The sequence below is a fragment of the Sesamum indicum genome, linkage group LG3 (genome assembly GCF_000512975.1).
Source record: "Sesamum indicum cultivar Zhongzhi No. 13 linkage group LG3, S_indicum_v1.0, whole genome shotgun sequence".
In the NCBI taxonomy this organism is placed as follows: Eukaryota; Viridiplantae; Streptophyta; class Magnoliopsida; order Lamiales; family Pedaliaceae; genus Sesamum; species Sesamum indicum.
In genome coordinates this window covers 19,094,676-19,107,669 of record NC_026147.1, presented here as the reverse complement: position 1 = coordinate 19,107,669, position 12,994 = coordinate 19,094,676, and the positions used below count along the sequence as shown (strand labels likewise).

At 39.3% G+C, this 12,994-nt stretch overlaps 2 protein-coding genes across 2 annotated transcripts; both read right to left on the bottom strand.

Moving 5' to 3' along the window:
• On the bottom strand, positions 538-7,691 carry LOC105159010 (cytochrome P450 71B36-like). The gene is made up of 3 exons (XM_011075940.2): positions 6,586-7,691; positions 6,149-6,275; positions 538-1,016 (listed from the first exon to the last, which is right to left on the bottom strand). Exons 1-3 carry the CDS (start codon positions 7,486-7,488, stop codon positions 538-540), a joined length of 1,509 nt encoding a protein of 502 aa, XP_011074242.1. The 5' UTR covers positions 7,489-7,691.
• LOC110011669 (60S ribosomal protein L2, mitochondrial-like) lies at positions 9,170-12,259 on the bottom strand. Its single transcript, XM_020692216.1, has 4 exons — positions 12,108-12,259; positions 11,155-11,383; positions 9,793-10,112; positions 9,170-9,451 (listed from the first exon to the last, which is right to left on the bottom strand). Exons 1-3 carry the CDS (start codon positions 12,187-12,189, stop codon positions 9,809-9,811), a joined length of 615 nt encoding a protein of 204 aa, XP_020547875.1. The 5' UTR covers positions 12,190-12,259; the 3' UTR covers positions 9,170-9,451; positions 9,793-9,808.

The window sequence follows — 12,994 nt, the reverse complement described above, 5'->3', positions numbered from 1 at the left end:
AAGTCCCTATGATAAAAAGAAAAAAAAAATACTCTATAATCCCCTGTATTATTTCTCTTTGTCCATTAGAAGTCATCAATTCAAGTTTTGTCTTTCAAAGAAGAAATGCTTTTAAACCTCGCGAAAAATTCAATCCTTGTCTTGAAAGCTGAAAGGAAAGATCCCATTTCCTTCGATTAGTGATGGGTGTCGAATCCAACAAAAATATTTTTCTACAAAAAACTTGTGAAAGCAATGAGTATGATCAAATCCATAGATATTGATTTTCTCTTGAGATTATTGGTTAATCATCAATGTCCTAGATTTTTATATAAATAGTCTATTATTATGTAAATGTCCTAAAACTGGAGAGAAAATTGGCTGAATGGATGCATCACGAAATTGCAGAGCATGGGATGATCTAACAATTGAGTTATAAACGCAAGGATGAAAATGAAAATTACCCTTCATAGCACCACGTACATTTTTCTTCCATTAGTTTCATCTTGTATCCTTTTCATAAGCCTCGCAGTTTCCCACAATTCGTCCAAAACTTAGCTAAACACGTTTCTTAGGTACAAGGAGAAGTGGATTTTTCTTGAGCACGGTTATTCCAGGTAATGAATCGGTATCAATATCTTGTTCTTGCATTCCAGACTGCAATTCCCAATCAAAAGAGTAGAGGAGATTTGCTACCGTTAGCTCCACATTTGCAAGTCCCATATATATACCGGGGCAGATTCTCCGGCCAGAACCAAACGGAAGTACCCCAAAATGGTGTCCTTTTATATCAACATCACAATTCAAGAACCTATCAGGAAAGAATGTATCTGGATCTTCCCAGTACTCGGGATCTCTTGCAATGGCCCATGCATTAACGTAAACCATCGACTTGGCTTGAATTTTGTAATCTTCTAAGATGCAATCCTCCATTGTTTCTCTTGGGATTAGTGGAATTGGGGGGTACAATCTCAAACTCTCATTTATGACTGCCCGCAGATAGGGAAGGTTCTGAATGTATACTTCATCTACCTTACCTTTTGTTGGAATCCTTGGAACTCAGGCTGACATGAATTCCCAATGCAACAGGATGGAAGATCAAGCTGCTGCAGGTGGTGGAGTTGCTGATGTTGTTGTTCATCCCTTGGACAACGGATAGAAGAGAATCGCGTTTTTGCATTCACGCCTTCCTTTGTATTTTAGCCTTTTTGTACAGTCATGGGCTTATGTCATTTATTCGGCATGCTATAGGTCCACGTAAGCATGTTAGTTAGTTGCGGATTAGTTAGACAGTTGCGAGGTAATTCAGTTTATTTAAAAGGGAGAGATCGTCTTCTTCATTTCGACTGTAACAGAACACTTGAACAGAAATGGAGTTTGGACCTTTGAAGGGCGATTTCTCTGAACAAGATTGCATTTTTACTGCTTCTTCGAATTGTGATTTCTACATGGTATCAGAGCCTTCATTTTGAAGGTCTCTTGATACGTCAGTTCTACGGTTTGTTTTCTGTAAATTGCTGAGATTAGAAGCCTGGTCATGGCGGATTCTCGAACACTGGAGACCGATCAATATGAAAGGGATGTCTTGTACCTTCATCCCTCCGATAATTCGAGCTTTGTGCTCGCCTCTTCACCTCTGATTGGCACCAACTATCTGACATGGAGTAGAGCGGTTTATGTCGCTCTTGGCTGCAAGATGAAGTTAGCCTTCATCGATGGAACTTTTCCTCGACCGGCAATAGGATCTGCTCTATTTGAACAATGGAGAAGAGCAGATCTCATGGTTACTTCATGGTTATGGAACTCGATTTCGAAGGAAATTGTAGAAGGCTTTATGTATGTGAGCTCTTCTCGTGAGCTTTGGTTGGAGATAGAGGCAAGATATGGCTGTAGCACTGGACCAACGATATATCAGTTACAGCGGGAGATTTCATCGATTTCGCAAGGAAACATGACACTAACTAGTTACCTGACGAAACTGAAAAAGCTATGGAATGAGCTCTTTTGCCTATCACCGCCACCTAAATGCACTTGTGGAGGATGTTCTTGCGGGATAAACAAGGCTATCGCAGAGACGAACAGTGCCACACAACTCATGCAGTTTCTCATGGGGCTCCATGAGACTTTCGATAAAGAAAAGAGCCAATTACTTATGATGGATCCGCTACCTGACTTGGAGAAGGCTTTCTCCATGACTTTTGCTGTGGAACAACAACGTAGTGTGCAGATGAACCTTGTTGACAATGCCAATAATACAGCATACCAGGTGGCTTTAAGAGACAGTGGAGGACCGCGTAGGCAAGTACAGAGGCGCAGAACAGTGTTCGAAAAGGATAAACGAGGCTTGCTTTGCTCTCATTGCCATAAACAGGGACATTTGAAGGAAACTTGTTTTCAAATACACGGTGCACCTGAGTGGTATAAAGCACTAAACGAGAGGAAGAAACAACCCGGTGGAGCTTATAATTTTGCAGGGAACTTAGACACTAAAGAGGTGGACAAAACAGATATGGTGGCAACCAAAGCAGATGCACAAACGGATGTTGTCAGTATGGTGGCAGAATTGCTGAAACTTATGAAGAATAAAGAGACGAGATCAGATCCTATTTCAAGCTTTGTGAATTACATTCAATCTGATGAGGAATTTGCAGGTAATACCTCTGTTTCTAACACACTTGGAATGGATGATTGGATAATTGATTCTGGGGCTACAAATCACATATGTGCGCATTTATCAAACTTTGAGTCATATTCTGTTCCTATTCGAACACATTACATCTATCTTCCTGATGGATCAAAGAAAGCAGCTGCATATGTTGGTTCAGTAAACTTGACAAATGATGTTAGACTTGAGTCAGTGCTTTACATCCCAAACTTCTCTGTCAATCTTATTTCTGTAAGTCAGCTCTGCAATGGAGGGAACTACAGTTGTATGTTCAATCAGTTTGGGTGCGTGTTGCAGGACCAGGTGACTAAGAGGGTGCTGGTCAAGGGAACATTGCACAAAAGATTATATACTGTGAAGGCCCCTGTTTCTGCAAGTTCTATTTCTTCTTGCAAGTTTTCCCCTACATCTTGTACTGTTTTTTCTGAATGTAATGAGAATCTTTGGCATGCTAGATTGGGGCATGCCTCTATGGCAGCTATCAAACATATTCAAGAATGTAATCTCTCGAGTAATTCGTTGGAAATGAAGTGTGAAATTTGTCCCAAAGCAAAACAGTCCAGAATTCCTTTTAAATACAGTGACTCGCACACTACTACGCCTTTTGAGCTGGTTCATTTGGATGTTTGGGGTCCATACAAGACATCCACCTTGACGGGTTGCAATTATGTCTTGACGATCTTGGATGACTATAGTAGATCATTGTGGACATATCTTCTTAAACAAAAGGATCAAGTGGTTTCTACGTTGCACACCTTCATCACTATGGTTGAAACACAGTTTGCAGCTAAAGTTAAGGTGATTCGATCGGATAATGGATCCGAGTTTTTGAATATACACTGTGCAACTATGTGCCAAAGGCTGGGGATTATACATCAGACGTCGTGTGTTTATACTCCCCAACAGAACGGGAGAATTGAGAGAAAACACAGACAATTGCTCAACATTGCCAGAGCACTAATGTTTCAAGCTGCTCTACCGCTTCGGTTTTGGGGTGAATCAATATTGACTGCTACCTATATCATGAATAGAACTCCCACACACATTCTACATTGGCGCACTCCTTTCGAGTTGTTGTTTGGCACTGTACCTACATACGGGCATCTTAAAGTTTTCGGGTGTCTCTGTTTTGCAACGAACACCAACCCACACAAATCTAAGTTTCAAAAAAGAGCTCACAGATGTACATTTCTTGGATACTCGCCGACACAAAAGGGGTATAAAGTGTACGATCTAGAGGATCACACTTTCTTTGTCTCTAGAGACGTGGTTTTTCATGAATTGGTCTTCCCTTTTGCCCAAGAACAGGCTGCAGACTCGCTTGATTGTCCTCTTCCAACCATCACAGCTGGGGTCAGTCACAAGGATACTCAGGCCACTGCTTCAAGCCCACTTGTATCTGCAGCACCATTTGATTCCACACCTATGTCTGCTAGTGGAGTTCAACATGATGACAGTGCCTCATTTCAGCAAGATAACAGTGTCTCAAGCAGCCAACCTCTTCTTCGAAGGTCCACCAGAATTACCCGCAAACCACTTTGGTTGGATGATTTTGTGTGCCACAATAATTCCATCTCTCTGCTCCCAACTTCAGCAAGTTACTCATCCTTTGTAGCATCATTGACGACCTTGCAAGAGCCTCGTTCATTTGCAGAGGCTGTGAAGCATCCTGAGTGGAGGGCGGCGATGGATGCTGAGTTGGAGGCTTTGGAACGAAATCAGACGTGGAAGTTGACAACTTTACCTGCAGGTAAACGAGCTATAGGTTCGAAATGGGTGTACAAGATTAAACTACGGGCAGATGGGAGTGTTGAGCGATGTAAAGCACGCCTCGTGGCGAAGGGCTTCAATCAAGTGGAGGGGGTTGATTACACAGAGATTTTTTCGCCTGTGGCGAAGGCAGTTACCATTAGACTTTTCTTTGCTTTGGCTGCAGCTCGGGGTTGGGTGCTGGAACAATTGGACGTGAATAATGCTTTTCTTCATGGGTACCTACAGGAGGACATTTACATGACACCTCCTGCTGGATATAAAGTGGATTCTGGTCTCGTTTGCAAGTTGGAACGCTCGTTGTATGGCCTGAAACAAGCCTCGCGACAATGGAATGTCGAATTGACGTTGAAGCTGCAGCAATTTGGTTTCAATCAGAGTGCACATGATCATTGCTTATTTCTTTTACACACTGCTAATGGCTTGATTTCACTCCTTGTGTATGTCGATGACATACTTCTTGCAGGTGCAGACATTGATGATGTTAAGAAGGTTAAAGCCTACCTGCATCAACTCTTCACAATTAAGGACATTGGCCAAGCTCGTTATTTCCTGGGTTTGGAGATTGCTCGCAATTCGCAAGGGATCTATCTGGCTCAAACTAAATACGTGATGGACATTCTTGCTGACACCGGGTTAACTGATGCTAAAATTGCTGCTACGCCTCTGCCACCTGGGCTCAAGTTGAGCTCTAACACTGGTTCTCTGCTTCCGACCTCTGATTCATATAGGCGCTTGGTCGGACGATTACTTTATCTCAGCTTCACAAGGCCTGATCTTACTTTGTACAGCAGTTAGTTAAGTCTGTTCTTTCCCGCTGCCAACTCTCTTGAACTTCAGGCTTTCTGTGATGCGGATTGGGCATCGTGTCCTGATTCCAGACGTTCTTTAACTGGTTTTTGTGTGTTCCTTGGGCCGGCTCTTCTTTCTTGGAAGACTAAGAAGCAGTCGACTGTGTCTCGTTCGACCGCCGAGGCTGAGTATCGGAGTTTAGCAGCCACGGTATGTGAATTGCGTTGGTTGTCGTATTTGCTTACTGACTTTGGGGTTTCAGTCACTTTGCCGATTTCACTTTCATGTGACAATAAAGCTGCAGTCCATATCCTTGCGAACCCAGTTTTCCACGAGCGGACGAAACACATCGAAATTGATTGTCACGTTGTTCGTGATGCGTATAAGGATGGATTTATCATGCCTGTTTTGGTTCGGAGTCTTGCTCAAATTGCCGATATATTCACGAAATCTGTTTCTGTCAAGCTCTTCAGTTCATTCATCTCCAAGTTGGGCCTTGTGTGCTTTGCCCCCGTTCCCACTTGTGGGGGGGCTGTTGGAATCCTTGGAACTCAGGCTGACATGAATTCCCAATGCAACAGGATGGAAGATCAAGCTGCTGCAGGTGGTGGAGTTGCTGATGTTGTTGTTCATCCCTTGGACAACGGATAGAAGAGAATCGCGTTTTTGCATTCACGCCTTCCTTTGTATTTTAGCCTTTTTGTACAGTCATGGGCTTATGTCATTTATTCGGCATGCTATAGGTCCACGTAAGCATGTTAGTTAGTTGCGGATTAGTTAGACAGTTGCGAGGTAATTCAGTTTATTTAAAAGGGAGAGATCGTCTTCTTCATTTCGACTGTAACAGAACACTTGAACAGAAATGGAGTTTGGGCCTTTGAAAGGCGATTTCTCTGAACAAGATTGCATTTTTACTGCTTCTTCGAATTGTGATTTCTACACCTTTCCTACCTACCAATTCTCTTATTTCTATTTGTACTTTCTTCATGACATCGGGGGCCTTCATCAGAGCAGTCATGGTCCAAATTATCGAGGCTGTGCTCGTGTCAATTCCAGCAATGAATATATCCTGTATAGAGTAATGAAAAAAAATTATTAAAAAAAAACATATCAATCACAATCCCCCCAACCCCACCAAAAAATAAATAAATAAAGTTCAACATTATTCTCCTAAACTTTTTCAAAAAGAATCTCTCTGTCTCCGACGTCAAGGAGTCATATTCCCCTTATTCTAAAAATTCAAAAGTTGCGTCACGATACACATCTCTGATTTTTTTTTTTTCCTATGCATGTTTTCACTTGCCTGGGGGACTTATTTAATTTAACCTCAATTTATCGATCTAGAGAAATTATGCATATATAAAAGCATGGACATCTACCATTAGCATTGCTTTGACGTGATCCCAAGTGAGATTGCTGGAAAGCACGTTTTGTTCTTTAAGCCGAATCAGGATATCAAGAATATCCTCCTCCTCTTCCTCCTCCTCCAGTGTCTTTGGCCTATTACGATGACGATGGTCCTCAATAAGCTCTTGGTAGAACATATCCAAGCTTTTCCAAGTTGCATCAAGATGAGCTAGCTTTCCAGTGAGTTTATCCACCCAACTAAACAGACTATAGTAATCAGATACATAAATATCGGCCATCGCAGCCTGAGCATCACGCACAAGCTTGTTAAACCTTCTGCTTTCGGATCCCCGTTCATCGTATCTCGTACCAAAAGCAATCCTACATATTAGTGTGGTCGCCAGATCCGTGACCATCTCACTTAGGTTGACAACTACTCGATCGGATGAAGAAGCCAAGGCCTGAATCTTCGCAACCATGCGAGAGATTTCATCTTCTCGAATGGGACGAAAGGATTGAGCCTTCTTGATGCTAAAGAGATGAACAACTGAGACTTTCCTCATCTCCTTCCAGTAATCAGAGTAGGGTGAAAAGGCAATGTCCAGGCAGTTGTAGGAGAGCTTCTGCTGCCCAAGTAGCTTCGGCCTGCTGCAAAATACCGAGTCTTGTGTCTTCATCACTTCCTTAGCCAATTTTGCTGACGAAACTACGAGAACTGGGACAGGGCCTAGCTTCATGTGCATGAGGGAGCCATATTTCCTGGAAAGTTTCCATAGATGAATATGAAGATTGGTGGGGGTGACAAACTGGTGCAAGTTTCCAATCAAAGGCAGCCCTGGAGGACCAGGCGGGAGAAGGGGTTTTGCTGCCTTTCTGTTCTTGTGGAAAAGGTACATGAAGATGACCGGTAAAGCTAATATCAGCAGGAGAATCATTGTTGATTTGGTATGACGAATTTGACGATGCTCAGGAAAAGAAAATTTGAGTTTGAAGAGGTGGAGTGACGATTTTTGATTTAATTGTATGTGGTTAATGACTGCACGAGCTGTTCACGTGCACATAACAAGGTGGGCAACTGACAGCATCGCCAATTAATCTGCTCTTCTTTAGGCTTTTTCCTTGTCAGTTTTACGAAAAGCTCCCTCTCCTTTTCAAGATGATGCAAAAGAACATCCCATTTATTACATACTATTTTTATTTTATATTTTCTTTTAAATTAGTAGTAGTTGTTGCACACAGTGTTCTCGAGCAGATAAAAACAAATCATAGTGTAAAAAAATTGTGAAAATATATTAATGTAGTATAAGGTGAGGATAAAGAAATTGAAGTTTGTGAGAAGAAATAAATGTAGGGTAAGGTGGAAGACAAAAAAAAAATAAACTATAATTGTGGATTTTTTAAAAATATAAACATTTATGATTAAAAAAAAACATGGGGAAGGTGAAAAGAAAATATAGAATAGTGTGTTGAGAGAAAAAAAAAATAATTATGCAACCATTAAAAAATATTCAAGTTACTATTATAATCATTTTTTTTCTTAACAGAAGAAATTAATTAAAGGGTAAATGTAGGTTTTCAAAAATTTATACGATAAAGGGGTTTTTTTTTTACAATATAGATAAATTGATAGATATCGACAAATAATTAATTATTCAAAAGAACTTTTCAAGATAAATTATATAGTATACGATTTAGGATTAATTGGGACGGTCATCTAGAAGTATAGTGAGATAATGACTGCGTCTCCATTAATTTATGCCCCAATTGACTTTAATCATGCATTGAAAAAACAAAAGTTAGGCACAATGGTGATTTCAATTAATTTTATTAATCACACAATTGCAATTTAATTAATTTTCTCAACCCACTAGTTCAGGTTTCTTTTTCGTCACAAACATATGATTTTTCTTTGTTAACATTCCCCTCTCAAATAAATGAATACAAAATAAAATCAAAATAGTTTCCAACATCGTGAATAATTTGGGATGTTATCTTCTTGATATTACATATATATACAACCAAAATTAGATATATGCATGAAAGGGTTTGTGATTCACGATCACTACCACCTTTACCCCAAGTTTCTTGATGCGGTTGTGCCGCTCATAAGAGAATGGAAAATTACTTATGTGGAAGACATAGCCCAAGGCCTTGAAGGCGCGCCAAGCGCCCTGGTCGGGTTCTTCTCCGGTCGCAACATCAGGAAACAGGTTGTAGTTATTGCTCGTGAGTAGGTATGGAGGTTCAGTGCTTCATATGTGCGGCAGTCGAGCTTGTATATGGATCGAAAAATCATACACGATGATACCAGTATTTCAGTAGTTTGATATTGGATTAAATGCAATTTTGGTCCTCTAACTATAGTTAAATCCCATTTTAGTCCTTTAACTTGTTAGAGTTTGGATTTGGTCATGTATGTAATTGAATTGCTCAATTTTAGGACTATTTTCGCCGGAAAAATACCAAGCCCGCTGGAAATTTCCACGTGGCTCCTACGTGGACATTTAAATTGGGGTTGGGACCTCATTGGTTGACATTTAAATGACTTGGCAAATTTTTGAATAAAAAAAAAATAGGGAAGAAAAGAAAAATAGATTTTTAAAATTAATATAAAACTAGCACAGTAATGGTATTCTAATTCAGTATAATTTCAGAGTTATTTGAATTGATTCGTGCATTGCTCAGAATTGTCGTGACTCAAAACAAGACTCCAACAGACAAGAAAAATTGACAGAAAATGTAGCTTTCCCACAAACTGTTGTGTTATTGCCTGAAGTTCAGGAGGTTTTTCCACAGCACAACCATTCGACTACGGGAAATTGGATAAGAGGAACGTGTCCGGTCACCCATCGTCTGAATCTAATGATATTGCATGGATCTATAGGTCCAGAATTTCACCTACAATTACAACCCCAAAGCAAGATCACAATGGCCGAAGTTTTATGTTCCGCTAATGCCCAATACAGTCTTGATAGACATCATATTCTAAGTGAACAATGACAAATCAACAACATAAACCTTAAAACTGTAATTCTGTGAAAGCCATCATGTCCGAGTAGTGGAAATGAAAATGGAATGACTACCCAGAGTAATGTGTCGGAGAAAATTTTGTAACGTTTGGAGGAACATATAGCCTCATAGCACCACTACATCATTTTTCTTTAGCTTCATTTTGATAATGGAAGTACATCAATATAAATCAATGAACAACGTTCAGGCAAAAAGGGGAAGCACCCAACCTGTTCAGAAGATCCCTTACATCCTTTTCTTAAGCCGTGCAGTTTTGTATCCACACTTAGTTGGCTTCCCCCAGGGGGTAAGAGAGACTCGGCCGTGACTCCCACTACTCTTACTCCTTCCTTCACCACCACCATGTGGATGATCAACTGGATTCATTGCCACACCTCTCACAACAGGCCTCCGGCCAAGCCATCTGCTTTGCCCAGCCTTCCTCAGTTTCTTTGTTCCATGTTCAGGGTTTGAGACCGTGCCTATAGTAGCGCAACATCTCTTGTCAATCAGTTTCTTGACTCCAGATGGCAGTTTTATCTCGCAATACCTAACCAAAATCAAAAGGCAAACTAAAGGACTAATTCAGAAAGAAAATATAAACATAGAAACCCCACATGTAATCAAAAACAAAATAAGCTGCCGATAACCCTTGCATGTTTTGCATTAACAGTATGAGAGCATAAAGCCTTCGTAGTTGTAAATCGGTATGACAGCATTCAGATTTGCAGGGTAGCAGTGGATAATGTAACAAGCAGGTGCTTAAGTATAGTTCTGAGCTTGGACATAACACTTACAGTGTCCTAATGTAACCAGAAAGAAAAAAGAAGGTTCACACAAAGAGTGCAAATCAAGACACTTATACCATCATTACATGGTGCAGAAGTATATTGGAGAAATGACGCATATCAACAATTATAATGTTACATAATGGATGCAAATTTACTAAAAATCTTCCACAGGAAATCACCAACAGCAACTAAGAGGATGCGTTGCAAATTGTCTAACAAGTAAACAGTATGAGCTGACATTGCCATTTTCTCCTAGTCAAGTTTAAAGAAAGAGAGGTTTCAATCTCTGAAGCACAACACGAGCCATTAATTGTACTGTTTTACATTTTGCTTTACATTTCTAACTTTCTACAGTCCTAATATACCAATACTCCTCCCTCAAAGTGAGTAGCAAAGCACGAATGGATGCCCACTGCTTAGCATTGAACAAAAATGGCCAAACCAGCCCAGGTGGCTGGTCAATCTCATAGATCTCATCGACCGCAGTCCATGAATAGTAATATCGTATGAACATATTAGTTGCAATCTGTTGAGCTCTATTTGGAACTTCAAACTTAAAATTCTAACTTTATGAAACTTCTCTGGCAAAATGCTCTTCAGTCAAGTCCTTTCTTCTCCACATTGACAATATTACTACACACAAAAAATTCATAATACAGAACCACAATGCACAGCAACATTGAACTTTTATTGGTCTTGGAAGTTGAACTATGTCTCTGCCTCTTTGTTAATCACCTAGATAATCAATACTGATTCATTTTACTCAACCAGATACAAAGACTTGTAACTATTTTCCTTTACCTGGTTGACCTGTTGGGCTCAGTAAGTATCTTAGCAGAGGTCCCCGCTGCGCGTACAAGTTTCCCGCCCTGGCCTGGTCGCATCTCAATGTTGTGGATGAGGGTTCCAATCCGCATATTCGACAGCGGCATACAGCTTCCGACATGGGAGCTTATGTCCTGCGTCAACATCTGGGCCATCATTGACTTCCATGATGGCATCCCTTTGGATTCCACATTCTCAACTGCAACTGCAGATCAGGACATAACAATATGCAAAATGTCATAAACCAGGTGGTAAATCACATATTAAATCAAAGAAAGCAGAAACTAAGGTAAATAGTTAGATAAACCATTTATAAGGGCATAGCAATCAATTAAGTCGGACATCACAAAATTTTTGTGCCAGCCCAGAATTTAAAGAATCGCGATCTATGCATTCAACAAACGAATCAATTAAGGAGCAAGAATGATGAATTAGTCAATAGATTAATTCCAAGCTTCAGTCTTTATATTTCTTATAATTACATAAGGAATATCAAGACATCACCAACTAACTAGCAACCAGTAATCATCTAACTAGAAGCTACACAAACACCCACACTTCTAGTTTGATCCTAGCCAAAGCATCATAGTCAACGGAGTTTGAGCTACTTTAAGCTGTGAATAAAATTATCCATTCAGGCACTTCTCCTCCACCGTCATCAGCTAAATCCCAGATCCAAACAAGAATGTTAAAAACTTTGCACTTTCACCATTTCTGTTTTCTAGAACCCACTTGTAAAATCAATCCACGAGTTGAAACCGTCCATCAAAATTCCTCCTTTTTGCACCCATTAAATTCCGTAATTCATATACATCCATCAATACTATAAATTACTACATTAAACGAATATAAGCATCAAAGTTTAAAAGAAAAAATTACTGACATATATACGGTTATACGTATATGTGGAGAGAGAGAAAGGGACTTACCGGAAGAGAGAGATCGAGAAGGAGTATGAAGAATTGAACGGAGGAGAGATGACGAAGCCAAGCGAGTTCTGAAGAGCGCCATTCTTCTTTCTGCTGTTATTTTCAGTTTGGGGCTTAAGGGTTTGGGATTTTGAGGGTTTTAGAAGCGAATACAAGAAATACGGTGTCGTTCTATTTGATTTCTCAAATTCTTCTTGTAAATTATTTCTCTAAGTTAAACCATATGCTATTTCAAATTCTATCAAAAGCTCACCTACAAAAATATTAACCCAAAAAACAAATTAGAAACAAAATGAATTTCAATATATTGGAATAAGGATGGGAAAGAAATTATATTTATATTCCGTATTCAATAATTTGCACGCGCAAGAATGAGAAAAAAATTTGAATCGAGGGGAAAAAAAAAAGAAGGAAATGAAACGGTGATTCCTTACTTGATTTGGTAATTAGAAAAGAATGGTAATAACGAAATGAAATTACTTTTACGATAAATTTGCCCGTCAGAGAATTTTTTTAAAAAATTAATTTTTTTAATTTTGTTTAAATTAAATATGTTGAATTTAATTATATAACAATAGTACTCTCAGAATATATATAAAAAAAATTACAAGCAATTATAAATCATCTCATATATTATTTAAAAGAATACATGAGAAAATTTGATTTGTTTAATTACTTAAAAAATAATTTGTTGCACTAGGACATTACTAACAGTTTTATTTCACAAGAAAATATATTGATATGAACAACTAAATAGGGGGTGTAATTTGGGATTTTGTTCTTGGCAAAACATGTTTTTTTTACTTTTTACTTGGTTTTTTTCAAAAAATAATGATAATAATAATAACTCCGACTTCACGTGCTTCTCACATGATGTTGGTTTCTCA

Coding starts and splice junctions, on each gene's coding strand:
- LOC110011669 (XM_020692216.1), bottom strand. CDS start 12,189: ATGGCGCTCTTCAGAACTCGCTTGGCTTCGTCATCTCTCCTCCGTTCA. Junction 11,384..12,107: donor TTCTCGATCTCTCTCTTCCG/GTAAGTCCCTTT, acceptor CCTGATCTGCAG/TTGCAGTTGAGAATGTGGAA. Junction 10,113..11,154: donor GAGCCCAACAGGTCAACCAG/GTAAAGGAAAAT, acceptor GATTTTGGTTAG/GTATTGCGAGATAAAACTGC.
- LOC105159010 (XM_011075940.2), bottom strand. CDS start 7,488: ATGATTCTCCTGCTGATATTAGCTTTACCGGTCATCTTCATGTACCTT. Junction 6,276..6,585: donor ACGTCAAAGCAATGCTAATG/GTAGATGTCCAT, acceptor TACTCTATACAG/GATATATTCATTGCTGGAAT. Junction 1,017..6,148: donor AGAATTGGTAGGTAGGAAAG/GTGTAGAAATCA, acceptor TTCCAACAAAAG/GTAAGGTAGATGAAGTATAC.